General features: G+C 35.2%; 1 protein-coding gene and 1 pseudogene across 1 annotated transcript in view; one reads left to right on the top strand and one right to left on the bottom strand.

Moving 5' to 3' along the window:
- Nucleotides 1-426: 426 nt before the first annotated feature.
- NUS1 (NUS1, dehydrodolichyl diphosphate synthase subunit) overlaps nucleotides 427-23,711 on the bottom strand; it is a 28,036-nt gene continuing 4,751 nt past the window's right edge. The window contains exons 2-5 of the mRNA XM_006926123.3: nucleotides 13,522-13,647; nucleotides 12,519-12,668; nucleotides 7,445-7,544; nucleotides 427-3,975 (exon numbers count right to left, since the gene is read on the bottom strand). Of these exons, the coding sequence (XP_006926185.1) occupies nucleotides 3,885-3,975; nucleotides 7,445-7,544; nucleotides 12,519-12,668; nucleotides 13,522-13,647 (467 nt within the window). The 3' untranslated portion in view covers nucleotides 427-3,884. The remainder of the gene's footprint in view (nucleotides 3,976-7,444; nucleotides 7,545-12,518; nucleotides 12,669-13,521; nucleotides 13,648-23,711) is intronic.
- Nucleotides 7,163-7,280, top strand: LOC112474338 (annotated as a pseudogene).

Here is a 23,711-nt window from a genome sequence, read left to right as displayed (position 1 = left end):
GTATAACTACGCAGTTAGCACCCGCCTACATTCTTTTTCATTTTGCTCAAGCTTTCCTTCTCTGAGACAAACAGATCTTTTCTTCTTTCTCATTAAAGCAACTTAAATTAGCACTAATGAAGGGGAATATAAATACGGTCAATAGCAGATAATCTAAATAGCTTGATATGGGAGTACATTTAAGTTTTATTTTTTGCCTTCTAGATATAAATACAGATGGCAAAATGTATAGCTCTTGAATCTCTAAAAGACAGATTAGAGAGGTGAGTATATAATGACCTGAAGAATTTGGACCAAGGTTAAATATTCATTAAGGATAACTGTGATATTTATTTTTTTTCCTCTTTTTATCATGTGCTGATGCAATTTATATCCAAACACAATAATCAAATACAAAACAAAATGCAAGACTCTCATTTTATAATCTGTAGTTTAAAAAGAATCTCTTTATTAAACCTGTTACAGTAAGATCCATTTTTTAAAATATATAAATACAAAAGAATTCTAGGATCACCAAAAACATAATCAATGAGTGATGGTAGTTATTTTTGTTTCCTTTACATTTCTGAATTCTTTTTCTGCAATAAATGTGGTTTTTTAAACCTTAAGCAAATTCTCTTTCCACTCCCTTTTCCCACCAATTTTATAATTTATTGCCAATTAATCTTGCTTCCTGGGTTTTATTTCAAAGTATCCTGAACTTTTCTTACACTAATTTTTGTTGAAGGCATTTCCTATTGACCAAAGTTAAAATGTGACCTTTGTAAAATTTTTCAGATGAAAATCATGTGTAAAAAGCCAACTATCTTACAGTTAGATCCTCGAGTTAGGAAGTGAATACTCTATGCAACATAAGACAAACCATAGCTCTTAACATTCTATTTCCTGGTTCGACAAAAACTGTCAAATTTCTTTTTAAAAGAGTACACATATACGTTTTTAATTTGGCATTCCATATTCAGTAAAAATCAATTCAGATTTTAATTATTGTGGAATTTTGACAATTCTTGCAATGGTGAAATTTTATCTTGCTGTCACCTAGCAAAAAGCAAGTAATGTAAGATTCCAAATGTTTAACCTGGTAAAAAATGAGAATATATTTCGAACAAGAACAATCATTTAAAAAAATAGTATTGCTATCTAGTCATGAGTTTCTCATTACATTTCTGCAAGTCCTACATGTTCAGAATAAATGTAGCATTCACATAATACTATAGTCCATGAAAAGAGTATATTCTTTTATTATTTTTGTTCATACATGTTAGGTTTCAACTTTCAAAAAAATCAATAAATTTGATTCCTTAATCATAAAAACTTGTTTTACATATTATTTACATGTTGCCAAAGTCTACAGCCATACAAAACATCACAAGGATTTGACTCTACCATCGCACAGGAGGAGGAGGGAGCTATCAAGTAACATACATTCAAAGATTAATTTGTAGGTATGCACAGTGTATTTGGCACTGTTCATTAACAATATAACACCTGCATCTCTTACGACAGGCATTACTAAGCCTTAATCACGATATACCAGAATTTACTAATTCACCTCAAACCCAGCTTTCAAACTTTAATAGTAATCACTTTTAAGAAACACAACTAGAATTGGGAATGGAATTCAAATCCTCTGACTTTTGCTATGCTCCCAGCTGCCATCTATAATGTAGGTTTAATTTGATAATTTTTCCATTGTGGGAGTGTCAAGAAGAAACAATTTAAAGATAATATCTTTCCATACACATAAAGACAAACAACATTTTTCTTGAAAATAATCTGTTCTTAGGAGTGCCAAGAGAGCCCTGATAATGCTAACTAGTGATAATTTTGGCAGGAATTATAGAATGACCAATGCCATTCAAGTTGTGGAAATCATATGAACAGTTGAATTCATGAGGAAAAGGATTTGGAATGCCTATATCTGAATTGAGAATCCTTAGCAACTTGTTTTAAGGGTCTCTTCCTCGGACTATAACGGACTCAGGTCACAAGTTTAGGTTTATAACCTGATGTGTAACACTACATTGCTATAAAATGGAAAGAGAAAATAAAGTACAAAGACACAACTATTAAACCTTTAGCAACTTTGGCTACATCCTAGTGGGTTATTCATTTGACTAACTTAATTTTAACAAATATTAAATCTCTTCACTTCAATTGGGCCCATTAAATTTAATTCATTAAAGCCATACATATTCCAGAATGTTTAAAAAAGATACATGTTTATAAAAGGCATACATTCAGTCTTACACCAAGGCCAAAAAAAGCCTCAATAGAACATGAATCACAGTACAGGGCAACAGAAATAAAAAAAATTCTGTTAAAAGTTTAAAGATATGCTGTAGTTTCACACAAAACTTTTAGCAATAAGTTAAGATTTAAAAAAAAAAATTCTTACAATGTACAAAGGACTGTAAGTGCAAAGTAATGTCACTAAACCAAAATTTAGTTTAATCATTTTATTTCAAGTGTATTTTAAAAATCATAAATGGGGTTTTGTAATCCAAAGTTGAAATATTCTTCATAGCTTCAGAATTTGACAAGCAATTCCAGACCTTGTTTTCCAAATCCAGTCTTCTCTATTTTTCAGACTTCCAGGACTCCATTCTAAATGTACAATTTTAGATAACTATTATATATTTTTTGATAAGATTTTTCCGAAAACAGTCCATAAAATATGAATGGTTTCTGTCCAAAGATCAGCAGCAGTGAGAGAAGAAATACTAAAGGCATATCAAAAATCACTTATTCATTAAAAAAATAACAGAACCAGTGTTGTTCTCTGTCATAAAAGAGAACACGTGAAATTAATTTACTTTTGTAGACTTTGGTAATGTTTTATTACCTATGCAGGCCTCAATCTTACTTAAAGATCCTTTACACTAAGTCACCATTAGGATTTACTGAGTAAAAATCCTAGGTACTAACATGGCCTAAAATATGTTATTCCAAAGAGGAACAGGTAGATTACTTTTGAGGAAAAGAGCTGCCTTGGTAACTTCCCTCAAATATTTATTTTAAATAAATATAGTTCATTGAAATAATTTTTAAACCAATTTTGGGTACTATCTAGCACACTGCCCACCAAACGGAAAAGAAAATTCAAACTTTCTTTCTTTTTCTGGAAGTTTTCCACCTTTACTTTTAAGATTACAACTTTTTCACCATTTTTTGACTGCCTAATACAATATTAAAATTTTTAAAATTTGGCATTTCAGTGTTGTAAGAGTTCTTTTTCAAATGATCTTCACAACTCAGAACAAAGACACCAGATCAACACTGTTAAGTCACATTGTTTGACAATAATGATGAGATGAAAATGGACGGATATCTGAAAATAGATATTCCCTCTGCTCCAAATGGTGAGCAAGTTTTTAATAACATGTGAGTAACACAGAACTCCATTCTTCTGGAAATCCCTCAAACTCAGAATGCTTCCATTTAATAAGTCGATATATTATTTTTAAAAATTAAAGTTTGGTCACTATGAAAGACTGAAAAAAAAAATTATTCCCCACCCCCCAAAAATGACTAATTCCTCTCCCTACAAAACAGGGAAGTCATTGGGACTGAAGCCTTTAAAACTGAAATTTCAGCTCCTAAAACTGCTGCTATTTGCTCAAAGGTACAAGTCCACGTATTTCCTTCTCCAATATTTCCCCATTTATAAATGTATTTCTATACACACACGCTCATGTACACACACACGCAACTCACTCACACATACTCTTACTCTCAAGTAAGACACTTTTTTGTGTTTGTTGATAAATTATGAGGATTATGAACTAGGTGTGTATAGGGTTTCATGGGTGCTTTGTAAACATCAGAGTCACTTGGGTCCTTTTCTCCAAAAGTCTGAAATCAAATTATGCAACCAGGGATCACTACTTTCCCAGACGCTGTTCACAGGCTGCATATTGACGAAGGGCAGAGAAAAAGTCCTCATATCTGATGTTTAGGTGGGAAGGCAAAGAGCTGAAAAGAAAGCACAGGGGGAAAAAAGCAATTAGATGACATACTGTAATTTGAAGCAGGGGAACCGGAAGAGTAATGACCAAAAAGAGGTTAAGGGCAGAAGAAAGTAAATTATAAGCATAGAGTATACAAACCATCTCTATTAAATAATTATTAAACTCATTGTGAAACCAAGTAAAAAGTAATCTCTCCTTCTTTCCATAAGAGAAAAGCAACTTATAGTGAGATTAGAGATTCAGAATCTATTGAAGTGTTAAGTCTAGATTAATGCAAAACCGGAGGTCTATTTATAAAGAGCTTCACTCAAATTTGTTTCAAGAACTCATCTCTGTCACAGTAAAGCTGGTACTAGCTGAATGGTGTCTGAAAACCAGGCTTAACACTGGCAGAGCAGCACAGCATCCCCACATGATAACTGAAGCCATGTGGTGAGTAATCAACAAATGAATGATATTTATCTCCACCATTTCCAACTGCTCAAGAAGACAATTACAATGTGAAAACAAGTACTTTAAAGGCAGGGTGAACATAGAGCCAGAGGGTTCCCCTTTAAGTATTTCAAACACTTAGATAATTTACAATAATTAACATTTTTTTAAGTCACTAATTTATATAGCTTTATTGTGAGGCTTTAGAAATTCCAAACAGCATCAGTGTCAAACACCTGATCAGAGTACAAGACTCACATTTAGAATTCTACAATCACCACAAAAAAGGGATTCAACAAACCTACCATGAATGAACTCCTCCCTGATCCTATGGTTCTCTTTCGCTACACTTTCTTTATCTTTCCTTCCCTGCCCCCAGCTTCACTGAGATATAATTGACAAATAATCTTTATTCTTCAACTACCCAAAACTCTGAAACAAGTCTCCCATTTCCCATCATTTTCTTATCTATTAATAATCTCTATATCAACCTTTTATCTTATTTACTCTACTGAAATGATATCCTCAAAGGAAAATTTAATGATGTTCTTCTCACTAAAGCTTGCTTCAAATGTCCCCTTCAAACTACTCACTTTCCTAAGTCTTCCTCATTTTACACCCCCATCATCAACAGTCTCATCTATCACTCCTCAAGAAGCACTTAGCACCACCACCCCTCAGTGCCTCAGGTCTTGCTATGTCCCAGATAGGGACATAGGGTTCTGCCATTCTAATTTCCTGTATTATGATTAAGACAGTTTTCCTGCCATCACGGTGCTTGCAGTCTGGTAGGCAAATACAGAGCAAACCTCAATATAACATAGAGCTATGACAGACATAAGTACAGAGTTCCATGAGAAAGCTTATAATGTGTGAGGTATCTGATGTCCATTATCAGATTTAAATCCTCAACTCTGTATTTAATTGTCCATTTTACAAATACAGAGAAGTTTAAATAGCTTTCTAAAGTCATGTTATTGAGCTGCAGAGCAAAGATTCAAACCAAGATCTGTTCTGAAACACACTCTTCCCTCCAAACCACTGCCAACCTCAAAAAGTATGATGGCTACCTTTCTTGGATCCCAAAGGCACCCAAAACTACCTGGAAAATCCCTAGAGAAAAAGAGACAAGAGAAACACAGGCCACCATAAGGAAACCCAGAATTTGGAGATCTGAGTTGTAATTCCACTTTGTTACAAGCTTGAGCAATGTCTCTTCCTCATCTTCCTCACCTATAAAATGAGGAGGCAGCACCAGATGATCTATCTACAGCATTTTCTGACTCTAACATGCTACGTGTTCTTTTCTGCCTCTTTATTTGACACCTTTCCCCGCTCCAGCCCTGAACCTGAACTATTTAATCCCTTGGTATTATGCTCTTCTATGTATACTTTAGAGAGGTCTTCTATTTTCACAGGTTCATTTACTTCTATTTCCTAGGTACTGACAATTCCCAAATGTTCATCTTTAGTACTGACTTCTCATCCGAGCACCAATTCTCCATTTTCATCTACCTTCCTAAGTGTTTCCATCTAAACAGACTATGGACTCAAATGCATCTTATTCCTGAATTCAACATCTTCCCTTCAAAAATCAATGCTCCCTTGACTTTTCTGACTCTCTCAATAACACAATAATTCGCCCAGTCACTTAGGCTTAAAAACTTAGGAGTCATTTAATTTCTTCTCTTTTACCACAATTAGTAAAGGGTCAGGCCTGCAATTATACTTGTTAATTACTTCTCATGAGAGACAGAACTTGTAGTATTCTCCTAAAGCCAGAATTTAAATATATTTTAAGGCTCCTAATTCTCTCCTTTATTTTAAATCAGCCAAAGGGAAATAGAGTCCAGAAGCCAGCCCCTGTTTTTGTAAATAAAGTTTTGTTAGAACACGGCCACACACACTTGTTCACATATTGCCTGTGGTTGTTTAGGTTTACTAGCAAATGAATAGTAGTAACAGAGAGGAGTAGCTGTAAGAGACTGTAACACCCCACAAGGCCTAAAATATTTACTATCTGGCTCTTTACAGAAAAACTTACCAAACTCTCTTCTAAATAAACAATTTCATTCTCATCACTGTATTCTCCCCTAAATTTTAGCTATGGCCTGTTCACTTGTATTTTATCTCATTCTTTCCCAAATCCCAATCTATTCTAGTACACAGTTACCAAACAAATCTTCCAAAATTACCATTCCTGCATTATCCACAGGCTCAACTGTTTCCTACTGCCTGTCTAAACGATTATACATATTCCTTATGCTAGAATTTAAGCGTATTTAAGCATTCCCAATGCTTATGCCTCCAAACTATTTGATTTCACCTCATACTACTATCTAACACTAACTCCCAGCTCTGGTATGGCTGGTTCCCTCATTATTTCTTTAAACTGTGTTGTTCATTCCCTCTACCCCACTCCCAGCATTTCTATTTTCCCTGTCCATATCCTATACTTCTCACCATTCCTCTAGTTGCAAAAATTCCACCCATTTTACATACTGCAGATCAAGTCACATCTTTTCTGCATAATCAACCACTCTGGCCCACAGAGATTATCTCTCACTCTGGATCTCCTATGACAATTGGTGTCAATACCAAACATTCACATGACCACACACTCTCTTGTGTCTGAGTCATTCATGTCTTTATTTTACCACTGATACTGTGAAATACCTGAGGGAAAGGATCCAGTATTATAATTTTCTGGGAATTTCCACTATACCAAGTACAGTGCTGGGCTCAAGAAATACCTGCTGATCTACGGCCATGTACCCTGAACAAGCTTGATCCCGTCTGATCTCAGAAGCTAAGCAGGGTCAGGCCTGGTTAGTATTTGGATGGGAGAACACCTAGGAAGACCAGGTGCTGTAGATGTAAAACATAAAAAAAAAAAGAGAGATTGTAATAAGCTGACAAGGTCCTTGCAATCTGTGAGGTCAACCAGGGGTGGCCTCACCTAAAAAAAAAAAGAAAGAAAAGAAAAAAAAAAGAAATACTTGCTGTATCGAACCAAAGTCAATATATTTTTAATTACTTACATAATCTCAGTCAATCTGATGTGCCAAGGAAGATAGCCTAATGTGCTCTCCACAGGACCAAACTTCAATACCACATCAGGATCAGGGAAACCACTGGAATCTTGGAAAGAAAGAAATACATACCAACTTAACATGCACTGTTTACAAGTAAAATGACCAGGGGCAAAATCTGTTCATCAAATTGACCTCTTATGCTTTGGGTATCAGTTCTCTTAAGACACTTTACTTGTATGTTTCCATACCCCCATCCTACTGCTCAACATATACTTTAATATCTATGTTATTTCTAAATGTGGAAGTCTTCCCTAAAGTCCACTGAACTGGATTACCTGATAAAGAGGAGAAATCCAACTCCTACCCTAAACTCTACAGATAGCCCCCTAATCCCATCTATCTTTCAAGAGTCAATTTGTTAAGTGTTCTCTTGGCATCCTGGGAACCAAACTGCTCTAAGAGTACAAATGCTTACTCTGGCCCCAGAGTCAAATAACTTCAGATGAAAAGAGACTTAAAAAGTATCCACTCTCCTTCCTTCCCCCATGTCCTTCATTTTATAGCTAAGGACCCAGAAAGACCAACTTCCAACGATACAGTACAAATATTCTCAGTGTTCCTCAGCGCCTGAGCCCCCTACAAGGGTTAAAGACTGTACATCTGCCTCGACAAAGGCATGGCCATTTTTGGCTTTACAAACTGGCTTCCATATGAGACTTAACCTTGAGAAAAAAAAAGGAATAAGGATAATTGATATATTTTAGAAGAGTAAAATAAATCTTAAAATAAGAGTCAATGGTATAAGAAAAAAGATACTATAATCCAAGAGACCCAGGTTCCAACATTTTCTAATAACCTCAGTTCTGCCACTAACTTTCTTGTCACACAACTTCTTCAGGGCTTAGTTCCTTTATTTTTTAAATAAGGAGACTAGGTTGCATAGGCCCATCCAGTAGAAATAAATAATTATTTTAATAACAAAGTCTCTTTAAAAGTCTATGTTGACAGAGTGAATGAACTAAGTAGAATAACACACATTCCTCTGCCTGCTGAAAAAGCAAATTCTCTTCAGTAAAGAAAATAACAAGAAGGGGCTTCCACCTAATAGTAGTATGAAGAAGGTGATGAATCCCCTGGAAAAAAAAAAAAAAAAGAACACAAAACCATGTATTAAACTAGACAACACCAATCACGTAAAGGTACTGGATGTTAACCAGAAGAAGACAATTATTTTTTAAAAACAAAACAAAACAAAAACATCAGCTACAGCTTCAGATTGAGAATGGTAAGAATTTCGGCCTTATTGCCTTCTACCCCCAATCAATTAGAGAGAACTGCAGTTTTTAACAGCACAGGATGGACAGCAAAACTGGCAGGTTTGATGCTTGTAGCCAAAAGATATGGACCCAATTTGGAATTGGAAGTTGTGAGCAGGAGGGAGGGGGCAGTGGTAAAAACCTTCGATTTTGCAAGCTAAAAGTGACAAACTCAAAAGGGAACAAATGAGGAAAACTCAGTTTTGCTCTTCTGCAGTTGGAGCCCAGTTAGAGCAAGCAGTACAATGGCCAGAAATTTAACAGGGAGATCCTGGAAATAAGGACTCAGATAAGCTCTCCACACCTCCAGGACCAACAGGAAAGCTATACATGCAAAGGAGGAAGGACGATGGGACAGGGAGGGGAAGGGTAACACAGGGTGGCAAGAAAGCCCAGTGAAAAGTAATAGCCAAGGAGACTTGGGAACTGACTTGAATGCACTCTCCTATATCACACAGAGATTTTAGAAACTTTACAAACTCAAGGTGTCTACGCGCAATCAGTAAGCAAATCATTGGCTGATACATTAAACTGTGGACACGGAAAGCCAGACTAAAAACATAAAATTAAAAGTAGAAAAACTGAGCAGAGATAGGAATAATCGTCTTTGTTTACAGACAACATGACCTTGTATTTAAAAAATCCTAAGACTATAAAAAGAACTATAAAACTGTTAAGTATTTAGCAAGGTCGCAGGATACAAAATCAGTATTAAAAATCAATTGTATCTTCATGTATTATCAACAAACGATCCAGAAATAAAATTAAGAAAATAATCCTACTAACCATAGTATCAAAAAGAATACTTAGTAATAAATTTAACAAAAGAAGCAGAAACCCTGTATCCAAAAATTATAAAACATTGTTAAAAGAAACATTAAGACTCAAATAAATGGAGAGATACACTATGTTCATGCATTGAAACTCTCAATATTGTTAAGATGGCAATTCTCCCCAAACTTGAGCTATAGATTCAATTCAATCCCTATCCAAACACTTTTGGGGGGGGTGGCGGGGGGGAGGAGGGGGATTGCCAAGCTGATTCTAAAAAGTGTATGAAAATGCAAAGGACTCTGAGCAGCCAAAACAACTTTGAAAAAGAAAATCTAAGTTGAAAGACTTAGCGTTACCTGATTTCAGAGCTTACTACATACAGTAGGCTCCAGTAATCAAGACAGTGTAGCATTATAAGGACAGAACATAAACCAACGCAATAGAATAGAAAGCCCAGAAATAAACTCAAAGATTTATGATGAACTATTTTTCAACAACAGAGCCACAGTAATTTGGGGGAGAGGGGGGCAGTTAGGGGTAGAAAGAGAGTTTTTAAATAAATGGTAGTGGAAGGAAAACTGGTATTCTGTACCCTACACCATTCACAAAAATTGGGTTAAAATGGATGGCAGACTTAAATATAACAACTGAAGTTATAAAAATTCTAGAAAAAAAACACAGGAGAAAATAATTGTGGCTTTGATTAGGCAAAAATTTCTTAGATATGACACCAATGCATGATCCACAAAGGAAAAAACTAACAAACTGGATTTCATCATAATTAAACTCTTTTTTAAAAAAAGAAAAGGAAAAAGAAAAGGCAAGTCTTGGCCTGAGAAAATGAAAATATTTACAAATCATATGTATTATCGCTGATACAAGATCTCTTAAAACCAACCCACTTATAGGACAAATAATCCATTAAAAATAGGCAAAAGATTGAACAGACACTTCACAAAAGAAACAAATGAAAAATTAGCATATGAAAAATGCTCAATATCATTAATCATCAGGAAAATATAAAACAAAACCACAATGACATACTATTACACACCCAACAGAATGGCTAAAATGAAAAACAACAACAACAATAAAACAACTAATATTATATCTTGGCAAGGATATGGAGAATCTAGACTACTTTACTTTGCTGGTGGGATGTAAAATGGTAAAGTTTTGTAGTGTCTTAAAAGTTAAACATTCACTCTCCACACAACCTAGCAATTCCATTATAAATTATCTACCCAAGAGAAAGGAAAACATGTCCACACAAAGACTAGGTATGTAAATAGTCACAGCAACATTATTCAAACAAACCAAATGTAAATCAACTGATGAATGAATAAACAAAATGTGGTATATCCATAAAATAAAATACTATTCAGCAACAAAAAGTAATGAACTACTAAAATACTAAAACATGCAATATGGATAAACTTCAAAAACAGTATGCTGAGTAAACATAGCAAGATATAAAAGACTATATATTATATAATTCTATTTCTAGAAATTTCTAGAAATTAACTTTTCACTTATCATGGGTCTACAACCCCTGAAGCAACACCTGGGCGCAAGACTTTAGCACTTCTCCACAGGCTGGCTACCTGAAGAAGCACCTATGGTCTCTGCATCACTTTTAAGATATCCTCACAAATCACTCTCTGGTTGAGGCCTTACAGGATCCAGGAAACAGTCAACTTCACAGTATCCTCTGACCAGAGAGCCCTTACAATGGTCTGCTTTAAGCCTTTTCATTCAGCTTGAATCCAGTTAGGCAATGACAGAGTAGAAAATAGAAGAGTAGGGTAAGAAACGAGTTGGAAATAAAAGTATGAAGTTAGTGAGACCAAAATGCCAGAGAAGGACTGTGGTCTGTGATAGACATGTGACAAAGTGGAGCAACAAAAAACGGGAAGTTAAATAAATAAGACAGAAAATCCATGATTAACAACTAAGGTAAATGTAGACTTTACTGAATAAACAAAAAAATGTCTGAAATTGTATAGCTATAGAAGTTATCGATGGACATAAATTTGTTAGAATATTGCTTTTCTCCAAAAAGATCAAGGATAATGCTATAAACAGAAAGACTATAAAGTTCCCAGGGAACTCTAGAGAGAATTAGAAACTAAAGGCTTTTACATAAACGGTTGAAGAAAAATAAATAAAAATGTTATATTTGATTTACCATAACAAATATAGTGGTATATTCAGTATACCATAATAGAAGGAACACTACGAAAAGAGTCATTGATGACAGTAAGAGTATATTCCTGCGACTGCTTTCTAAATAGCTATTAAGTTCACATTTAACAGAGTGTTCAAACTAAAAAGAAAGAAGGAAAGGAGTGTAATATTATAATAAAAAATATATACCTGGTCATTGTCCCAGTCTCCTGGCACAGAGCTCCAAAAACCCTTGGAATTTCCCGAGTGATAGGGGTAAAGACAATATCTGTGAGCCATTCTAACAAATTATCAAACCTTAGGAGGAAGTCACAGGAACTCCCTATTTATAACCAGTTGATCAGAAGTACAAATGACGAGAGAATTGCAACTGATGTGTGAAGTGGGGGCAGTCTTGTATGACTGAGCCCTTAAAGCTGGTAGAGTCTGATACTAACTCTGGGTAGTTAGTATTGGAATTAACACACAGTTCGTGTTTGGAGAATTAGAAAATTCATTGTCAGTGTTGGAAAACATCCCAGAAGGAAGAAGGCTGACAGGTAAGAGTCTTCTTTTTAAGAATATTCATTACTACCCCCGCAAAATTCTCTTAGGTCCTTGCCTTTACCAGTAAGTCCTCAGGCAAAGGAGTTGACTATAAATTTTACTGTCTCAAAACCATTTTCACGTTGGGGTCTTTAAAATTCAGAAACATGACAAGTATAACAACAACAACAAAATCAGGTTTTATAAGCAAAAAAACATATTCTACTTCATATTGTATATTTGTGGGATGAAACTAAAAATGAATATATAAAACTTACTAAGTAAACTGTCTAACATATGTACATCCAAATCTGTGGATTTCTTTTGCTGCTGGGCTACTAACTGGCAAAATTCCTGAGCAGCTCTCACGATATCTGCTTTTCCATCTTCTGGGGACAGGACCTTCACTGCCGACTGGCAATTTAAAACTGGAGGAAAACACAAATGAGACATTAAAAACACTCTCTTCCAAATATATTTCAAAATCTGTTTCAAGATATATAAGTTCAGAGCAAAATAAAGGTACAGTTGTTGTAGTAAACAAGAGTCTTTTAAGGCCTTCAAATTCCACATCAAAAGATACTTAAGCTACTCTTCCTCGAAAGGACCCACATGTCACATTTGTTTATATATTTATATACTGCCTTCTTTTCAAAGTATTCAGAATGACCTTGTATCTGTGAGTAAATCCTATAGAAAATAGGAAGTTTAAATTATAGGGTAAATTATAATTTTTACAAGTCTAAAACAGCATCTACAATCATATTACAGTTAACAGTACTATGGGATAGAAGACAAAAATATGTGGTTCAATGGAATATTATCTACAGCACATACCCACTTTATCAAATTCTATGATTCTATCAAAACTAGTTTACAATTAATAGGTTTCTAGGTAAGTAATAGCGATGCCAAATTCTACAGAGATTCTCTCTAACCCCACATAAAAACCATTTCAATATTTCTAATCTAGAAATGTGTCTGTTCTTTGGATTCTCTTTTGAACCAGCTATAAAATCTGCCTGGTTCATGGTGGTTATGAGTTGAATAAAATCTTTAACATTTGTTTATTGCTCAGTATCTATGAAAGTCATGATTTTATCTTTTTTCTGAAAATTATCTTTTAACAAGATGAAAAAAGTCTAAACCTGATGATTAAAGATGGTGACAATAAAGACTAACAGGGCAAAATCTGGGAGTGAATAAATGAGTGATAGAATTTGCCTTGAAACACAAAACACATCTGTCCCTGTTACATATTCAATTTATATTCATGCTTACCTTGATCGTCTTTGTCATTACTATTTGCAAATTCTGTCGAGTACTTGGAACAATCTAAGCCCAGAAGTTCCTGCTGTTGTTTTAAAATTTCATCCATCAATCTGGAATTGTTTCTTTTGAAAATACCTTAAAAAAAAGGGCAAGTAAATCTCAACTAGGTTAATTTATCCTCCTTAATAATTAGTGGATGATTGTTGTGAAAACAACAATGAACCCAGAACTGAATAAATTCCAAATGAAGTAGTGATGACTAATTCTAACCTAGAATCTGAAAGGAAAATATTAAAAACAAAACTTTGCCAATAACACAAGCCTGGCTTCAGGCTAAAGTTGAAAACAAAACAAAACATAACAGGGGTAACTATTTAGTGTCAATATGAACATGATAGAAATTTAGACCTAGAAGGAAATTTTAAGAGATCATTTATTTGAGATCATTTACAGAGTAAGAAACTGAGACCCAATGTCCAAAAATGCATAAACTGCAGCAGTGGTCTAGAGTCCGTATCTTCCTGACTCCCAGTCTCCTGTAATTGCCTGCAGATTTATGATGTGCATTCAAAACTATTACCTCAATTTGATTAGTTTTCTTAATGATAAGAGGGTCTAATATGAATTATGTAAAAAGTAGAAAATAGAACAAAATTTAGTAAATTCAACAAAGTATGGAAATATACCACTTAAAATTGTTTTTGATCTTGCAACGATGCACAGAAAAGTTAACTATCATGTCATTAAGGAGGATGAAGGAACCAAGTGACATATATTTAATATAAAACTAACATAAAGAGCTCTAACTAAAAACAAACATCAAGTTTTTGGCTGTTTTCAGAGAGGCCAACCTTATAGTGGCCATTGCCTTTTTGGCCTTTATCAAGTGTTCCTCTCAGTCAGACACGATTTTAAAACAGTTCAAACATTAACTAAGAGAGAGAACATAGCACAGAATCTGAATATGTTGTATACAAATGTCAACTTGGTAGTGTATGTGTAATAGCAGTTCAAAGATAAAAGCAGTCTCCTTTGGTAGGAAAAGGCTTTGTAAAATAAGCAAGTCTCGAGCTGGGCTGACCTCAGAAAATTAAAGAGAAGAAAATGGAAAGGATATTTAGATGGAGAAAATGCTTTAAAAAGAACACTGACTGCTCAAAAGACAAATGCTGCTGGTGCAAAGGATCTGAGAAAAGAGGCAACAAGATAGACCTAACTTTTATTTCATTTCACCTACTCAAAGGGTAACCAATAATTTCTGAGTAATGTGGAAAGGTGTGGAAATTCATTTCTTTAGAAATGTACAGAGTACAGAGAAAGCAAGGCAGCAGACTACTGTAGTAGTCCATACATAATTTGATTAATCAATGGAAAAGGTGTCACTACAAAAGAGTCATTCCAAAATGATAGAATAAAAACATGACTTAACTAGAGGCGAACACAGAAAACTCCATGGCTTTAATCCTGGGTAACAGAAAATGCTACCTTTTTTTTAAAGTAGGGAAATTCTATAAAGAGAACTAGTTTCAAGGAAAAGATTAGTTCAACATAGCTGATGACAGAACAGTTAGGTCACAGTTTACTGTAAAAGTGATTAGAAACATGAGAAAAGGATGTTCAGAAGAGGTCGTCATATAAGAACCATGTGGGGAAGGCTGTGGGGAGTTTTTCCTTGTTTCTACCACCCTGCTCTTTTTAATAATTGTACATTATCAGTGTATTTATTTTACCTGCTCATCTTCTAAACTGATGGGCCCTGTAGTTCATTCTCATTGTTAGATTTTTGCCTCCTATAAGTGTACCAACCTGCAATAAACTCTTCTTATTGAAAAAAGTAAAAAGAACCATGTGAGTAGGAATCTTACCTATTCTGCTTACTAGGGGCTAACACAGTGCCTGGCACAGAACAAGACACTTAACAAATAAACATCTGCTGAAAGGAGATGACAGGTCAGAGACTAGCTAGAGGACTGGGAAAAGGCCTCTTTAGGGTAAGTGAAATTTCAGCCGGCCCCTGACGAATCAGGAGTTTTACAGGTGTGGGCCTGGGCAGGTTAACATAAAAATGGAGGATAGAAATGTAGATATACATTTGGAAGTCATCCTCCTTAAGGTGATTACCATACACACAAAAAAAATGATGATTTCCAAAGGTAAAGTGTATCCATGGAGAAGAGCAGAGGTCTGAGGATGTGGCTCCTTATGAAAGTCTGCGATCATTAAGACTCTAAGTTGGGAAAGATAAAAGTGAACATTTTATAACACCCATATCCTGAGCAAGATTAAGCAAACGAAAAAAATTCCCAAAGAAAATTCTTGAAGGTGATTAATATCAGGAGTTATTTGAATAACAATGTTTAGACTAATCCTTGTGTAGCAAAACAGATGTACAGAATATAATCACTAACTTCAAGTCAATCATAAAATTCACATGTATGATACAAAAACAGCATGTAAATATATGATACAAGCTTATAACTACGCAAGTAAAGGAAAACAAATAGTTTAGACCACGCTTTGGTCTATGTTGAAGAGAGAAATTGTGGAAGGTATATGAATTTCAAGATTTTCTTAATTTAAAAACGTAAACTCTCCACAGCACTATTTATAGGACATGAGTTTATAAAAAATAAAACGTTAAATCTATCTGTCACATGAACTAAGATTTATTCATTTTAATAGTAACTCAACACTAGGAATCCTTGCTTTTGTCTATTCACATCACAAGGCCTTTGCCTCAATTCTCACCAATTCACTCTTTTACCTTCTCCTCTGGATTAAAATGGGAAAGCTTTTCGGGAACTCTTGCTCTAAGGCGATGGATGACAGTCTTCATCAGCAAAATGGTCACTATCTCTTCTCAATTTTTCCTTCTCGGCATTTCTGAAGCATTGCCATTAATGACCACCCTGCTTCCTTCTCAAAATTCTATCCTCATTCAAAATTATGTAAATGACCTCTTCTGGTTCAACTCCCAATCTGTTCCTAGAATGGCCTCTTCTCACTTTGCGCTGAATCCTTTCCTCTTCTACCTCTAAATGGGGATTACTCCTCAGAGTTTCTACCTCAGCCTTCTCCTTCTGTCCAAGTGCTCCTCTTTCTCTGAACTTAGTTACTCATGGGAATTTTAAAACCACACAGGACCAGGACAAGGGTAAGATGGGTGAGACAAACTTTAAGGGGTGTCAAAAACTCAGTAATTAAGATAAATAAAAATAATGCATTATCTTTAAAAACTTAAAATTAATGCAAAACATCCATGATGATCATTAAAATTTTAACTAAGAACAGGATCAGCATTTGGTTCCTAACAGTTCCAGTTCATCTGAAACATCTAACCCTACCCAGAAATTCTATAAGCATCTGAAAATGAACAAATCTAAAACTTGGCAGCTTCTCTTTTCAAGCTAGGTCTCAAATACTTATACTACATCAAGTTTAAAAAAATACAACAGTACTGTAACTGTGAAACTTATATGTACTTATAGACAAGGCCTGGAAGAAAATAGGCAATATGAAAATAGTAAATGTATAAAGGTAATGGGACAAAGGTGATTTAAAATCATAACTGCTGGAAAGCCATTTCTATAATTAAAAACAAAGCAAAACCATAGCTTTTCTTCTTGTTCTATTTCTAATAAAGGCATCACTGCCGGCCCAGTCACTCGGCCATTTTCTCTGCTCTCTAGCATTATCGCCAGCACCCACCTGTGCCCGTTAATATGCTGAACCCATATGCTCTTCTACAGCAATGTTTCCTGTACTCATTTCCTTTTGTCCATTGTCCCTACTGTTTCAAAGCAACAGTCTTCTTTATAATATCACAACCACTTTCTAATGGGTCTTTCCTGCCCCTTCTCATTAGACTGACTACAAGATTAATTTTCTTTGGGTACATCTTCAATCCTGGAACAGTCCAACTTTAATATCTTCAATGACTCCCAAATGCTTAACGTATTAAGAACAAGCTGCTCAGATCAGCATTAACATTCCAGCCAGGCTTCCATACTGGTGGGTGGAAATAATTTACATTTATGAAATAAATGAATCTTTCTATTTCTCTATAGTACTCTAACCACAGCAAATTTAATTGTCTTATACTCCTCCAAAAACACAGTGAATCTAGTCTCCATCCTTTGGTATGTTACCTACCCAGCCCCATACCTGTGAATTCTCCTAATTCTTCACAGGTCAGCTGAAATTTCACTTATCCTCAATCGCTCAGCCAGATGTGCCCCATTTCTCTGACTGACCCTCACCCCCTCCAAATACATTTTGTTCAAACTCCTTAATAAACCAATATTCTTTTTATAATAGTTATAGCTTAACCCCCTACTAAACTGTATTCTTAGTTGTGAACTTGTGTCTTAGTCATCTCTTTTCCCCTAAGGCACCTTCCATTTGGCAGGAGTTCAATGTTTATTTATTAAACTGAATTATCAGTGCACAAAATGTTACCTAACGACAACAAAAACTAAATGGACATGTCACCGAATGGAATTTTTAAAAAGTTTTCAGGGACCTCTCACAATAAAAGTAGACAGTTCCTTATTGCACACAGGCAGAAATTGTTAAAAAGAAAGATTACACAGAGGTATAGTTACAAGTATCTTTTAAAAGAAGACTTTCATAAAGTAATTTTAAACAGACCTTTGCCTTGGCTGATTTGGATGAAGAGATGAATTTTAAAAAGTATAGTTTCTGAGATATGCTAAATGTGTAGATAAGACAGATTATCAGTAAGATGATTCTGATTATCCCATAGCCTGACCCCCATCCTAAAATCTGATTATACTCAATGATACTTATCTCACTTACCTATAAGCAACATTATCAATTTACAATTTTCTTCAGGACTCAAAGTCTACACATAAACACTTCTCATGATACACAAGAAAGGCAACAAAATATAAGTGTGACTTTGACTGAATAGGCAAATCCTCTAGCAATATCATTGTTTATGTGGAGATTCTTTTTCTCATATCATAATTCATCTTTTTTGCCTTCATAGAAGCTCAACTAAAGCCAAAATGAAATAATAAAAGTAAAGAATCTGTCACAAAAGTCCTTTTATGTAAAAGGCACTTCGAGACTACACTCAGGAATAACAGTGATCTAAGAGAAAAACGTGCAAGTACTCAAACTTCTGAGAAAACTGTATTTTACAGAATTATATAGTAATGAGCTATTAGAATTATTTTATCCATCCTTTAACAGATGAGGAAATAAGACCCCGAAAGGTTAAGCAGTTGTCCTTGGTCAAGAGACTAAGACTGAACTGAAAACCAGGTCTCCTGGCTTCAAATTATTCAGCTCAGAACTATTTCTAACACACTGATAAGCAATAATAAATCCATGATACTATTAAATTTTTACTTCTCTCAAAAAAGTTAAACTCCATAAAATAAATAAAACTGACCTTTTTACAAATGAACAGTATCTTTTGAAAAAACCAGGACTGCAGTTCATTTTTGAAAAGCTTTTGTAGAAGGTTTCTCAAGGCTAACAGATAGTTAAATTCTTTAAGAATGATTTGGGAATATAAAGTAATTTTTTTGCAATAATGACTTAAAGAATTCTACATTGTTTTGTTGCTCTACAACTATATCTCATACAGTCTCAATTTCCCAAGCATAAACTATGTGGAGATATACATAGAAAAGATATATGAAAGAGCTAAAAATTTTAAAACACAAACACACACATCTAAAATTTCTATGAAAGAATAAAACATTATGCTAGGGAAGCTGGACCTCAGAAAGACTACATCGTTTTTGGTATTTCTTGACAAACACTAGCTACGCACTTTTGAGGGCCAAATGTAGATTTTTATATTCTAAGAAATACCTCTTTGAAATTCTAGTAATAAAAACTACATAAGATATTCAAAGTTTAGACAATAAAGAAATACTCCCTAATCATCCATCCACCTTCCCATCATGACACAACTATTTCTAGTCTTTGTCCACATGCACGTATAATCCTGGCATATGTGATCATGCAATTTTGTATCCTGCTTTTTTTTCTTGTAAAACATGTGTGCATGTGTGTGTGTGCTCACTTAGGGCTAATCTCATGTTCATGTTAACAACTGCATTATTTAACAAAAAGGTCTTTGCAGATTTTGTTTACCTCTTCAAATATAAAAATCAGTACCTCCCCAGCTGAAATCATTGCCATTACAGGTACTGCGTATTCCCTCAGCATTTAGGTTAATCACCACGTTCAAGGAAACGAAAAAGCCAGTATAAGTGGTAAACATAGAATTTAAATAGAAAGAAGGGAACTATATGAGGCCAGAGATGCAGGTAACGGTCTTAACATGAATGGGTCTGTGGTCTTTGGTAATGAGCTCAAGTACAATAAAAAGCCATTGGAAGGTTTTATTCATAGTTTGAATGTTATCGAAAAAGATTGCTTTGCTGGTGGGTTAAGAATAGATTATACAGTAGTCTCCCTTACCCACAGTTTTGCTTTCTGTGGTTTCAGTTATCCATGGCCAACTATGTTCTGAATAATCAATGGAAAATTCCAGAAATAATTCATAAATTTTAAATTGCCACCTTTCTGAGTATCAAGCTGACATATCATACCATCCACTCCATCCCACCCAGGACATGAATCATCCCTTTGCCCAGCACAGGCACAATGTGTACGCTCCCCGCCCGTCAATCACCTAGCAGTCATTGGGGGTATCAGATAGGTTAGGTTATCAGAGTGACCGCATTCATATAACTTTTATCAGAGTGCATTGTTATTATTCTATTTTTGGTTGTTATTAGTCTCTTACTGTGCCTAATTTATAAATTAAACTTTATTGTAGGTATGTACAATCATGTACTAAATAACAATTCAATGACACACTGCATACATGATGGTGGTCCCATAAGATTAAAATTGATTATAAGTAAAAAGTTTGTGATGTTGAAAGAAAAACTGGATCTAAGATGTTGAATTTAGCTAGCTCTGGGTAGTTTAAATAAAGAAGGAGGCTCAGGATGCTGTCCACCCTCCTCCCACCAACTCCTAGACACCAGGAGTTGCCAGTTGGGGAAGCCAGGGAGCCTGCCCTGCCCACCCCTTCACAGATACACATGCACACACTCCTGAACACAAACTCACTTTCCTTCCCTCCATTTCTCCCTCTTTCCTCCCAGTCCAGTTCCTCTCTCCCTTCCATGCTCTGTTGCTCCAGTGTCTGCCTGCCTGCCACACACTCTCCTTCCCTCCTCCATCCCTCTTTCTCTCTTCCCCTTGCCTCTCTCTCTCTCTCAGTATTTCTCTCAAGCTTTATCTCTGGGTCTCTTTCATTTCTGTTCTCTTTCTCTCCCCTTCTTCTTCTTCTCTCTCTCAGTTCCTCTCTGCTTCTTCCTGATATCTACTCTCCCTCCTAGGGAGCCACCCTCTACAGTCCTCACCATGCCTCCAAGGCATGTGTACATGTGTGAGCACACACACACATGCATACACTTTCACTTTTATACTGTATTTTTTTTTTACTGTTCTTTTTCTATGTTTACATAAACAAATACTTTCTATCATGTTACAAATACCTACAGTATTCAACACAGTAATATGCTGTACAGGTTTATAGCCTAGGAGCAACAGGCTGTATCATAGAGCCTAGCTGTATAGTAGGCTATACCAACTAGGTTTGTGTAAGTGCACTCTACGATGTTCATACAACGATGAAATCACCTAACAAACTATTTCTCATAACATGTCCCTGTTAAGTGACACATGACTGTATGTATAGGGAAAAATATAGTATAAGGTTCACTACTATCTGCAGTTTCAGGCATCCACTGAGGGTGCTGGAACGTATCCCCACGATAAGGGGGGACTACTGTATAGAGGTCAGATTAGAAATAAAGACCAATTAGGAGGCTACAGCAATAATCAGGCAAAAGATAATGACAACTCAATCTTGGGTGGCTGCAACAGAGAATCAAAATAAGTGGGAAATTTGGTATATATTCTAGCAGTAAGACCAAGGAAGCCTGCTGACAGACTGCAGGTGGAACATGATGTAGGAAAAGACATATGACATTTAGGTTTTTAGCTTGAGCAATTGGTTAGAAGGTAGTAGTATTTTCTGAGATAGGAAAACAGAGTGAGGCAGAGGTCAGCAAACTATTGCTACTGGAACAGAGCCACATGGCTGCTTTCTGGGTACATCACCAGAGTTGAGTAGTTTAGCCCACTAAACCTAAAATATTTACTAGCTGGCCCTTTAAGAAAAAGTTTGTGAACCCCTGATTTAGGAGACAAAGTGAACAGAAAGACTAGAGCATACATACATCACAAAACTGGAGGACATCCCAACATTTACAAGTGGAACAAACAAGGAGAAGCCAGACATAAGGCTCGGAATAAACAGGCAGTGAGACAGGAAGGCAGTACATATCCAACCATATGCAATGTCACAGAAGCCTGGAGAGAACATATTTCAGAGAGAGTGGAATTAAGTATGCCCTACCTATCTATTAGATTATATATTGTGTTCAGGTACCTTTTTGGAGTCTTTAAAAATCTCTACTATATTAGTTAAAATGACATTTTAGAATTACTTATAGGTTTCAATATTTAGTCTACCCATACACTCAAGCATATACACATTAACTGGGTCATAAAGCCATGACATACATATATTTTTTCAACTTAGAAAACCAAGTAACAAGGAGTTTACTTAGACAAATATTCAGTCAGAAAAATCTTATCTGTATCCCTTAAATACTGCTTCCTTTAAAATTTATGTGAAATGAATAATCAATTCTATAAAACAAGCCTTTTAAAATACAAGTTTAATATATCTTCTTCTAAATCTGAAATCAGAATTTTTACTGTGGTTAAACCTTCCTTCTACAAAAACAAATTAAAAAAAAAATCTAACAGCACGTATGTATAAGGACAAGGGAAGCAAGGGGAGAAGTGAGATGAACATTGAAATAGTATCTTTCAGTTATAAAGCATCTCTCCAGCTATGAAATTAAACTGATATCTCTTCATAAATAAATGAAGTCATTAAAGTAGCCTGCCTTTTTTCTTTTCAAAATAGACATCTATGTAAGTTACCTAGTGGTAACTCTCATTTAATTCTCTAACAATCAAATTATAACCTTAGAGGAGGCAAACTTCAGAGAGGAAAACATATACTTACGGAGTAATTATTTAAAATGAAAAAAACTTGCCATTAAAATTTTATGTGAATGAAGTAGTCATAACAAAATAAATCTTATAAGCGACTAAACAGCTTTGCCTCAAGAGAGAGCCCCAGGATACCTCACAGAAAACAATTACACTGGAACTAGCATGTTGTAGCAAGGGAACAGATATGGGTAATGGGGGCACTGTATAATGGAATGAGTGCTGGGTTTTAAGTCCTAGCTCTTCAGCAAAAGAGATGTGTAAAATAAACAAGCCTCATGGGCTTTCTCTGGTTGCACATTTAAAAAATTAAAATATCTTCACGGACTGCTCACCTGACAAATAAATAGATCAATACAGAGCAGGAGCCCCATAAAGTTAAATTTATCTAATTAAAAAAGGACAATGTGTTCTATGACTCACAGGATAAACATTTATACTAGTGATATGAAGAAAATTCTATTTGCCTTTAAATATCTTTTACAAACCATTTCTATCATTTGTAGATAACTACCACTTTACCAAGGCTCTAAGATGACCCTACATAATCAGGAATAGTACTAAAAGGGACTGCATTGGGGTCACATTCTCTTACCAGTGGAAGTCAGTATCGCATAATGGCTATAAGTACAAAAGCTTTGGAATAAAATCTGGTTCAAATTCTAGACCTGCTCCTTGCTAAATATAGGTACTTGCTTTTTAAGTCTCAGTTTCTGATGTGTAAAACTGCTAAGGATTTAATGTACTTCTTTGCATAGTATCTGGTACATAGTAAGAGGTCGAGTAATTATAACTATTAAGTAAAAGTTTATTTTCACATATTGATCCAGTAGTATGGTTAAACAGAAGGGTACTCAGAGAATAAGGTCATTTCAAAAGTTAACAAAAGCAAGAAAGAACTTTCTAAACACAGAGCAAAACTGGGGGGTGGAACAGTCAAGAGAGGTTAACCAGGGGGTGCTGTTCAGAACACATATACAAAGATTGATGATAGCCTCCTGACTGGGAGCTAGCTTTGGCAGAAAAAAGAGAAGAGATATTCTAGAATGCTA

The sequence above is a fragment of the Pteropus alecto genome, unplaced genomic scaffold (assembly GCF_000325575.1).
Source record: "Pteropus alecto unplaced genomic scaffold, ASM32557v1 scaffold79, whole genome shotgun sequence".
Lineage (NCBI taxonomy): Eukaryota > Metazoa > Chordata > Mammalia > Chiroptera > Pteropodidae > Pteropus > Pteropus alecto.
This window is presented reverse-complemented; position numbering and strand designations above follow the sequence as displayed.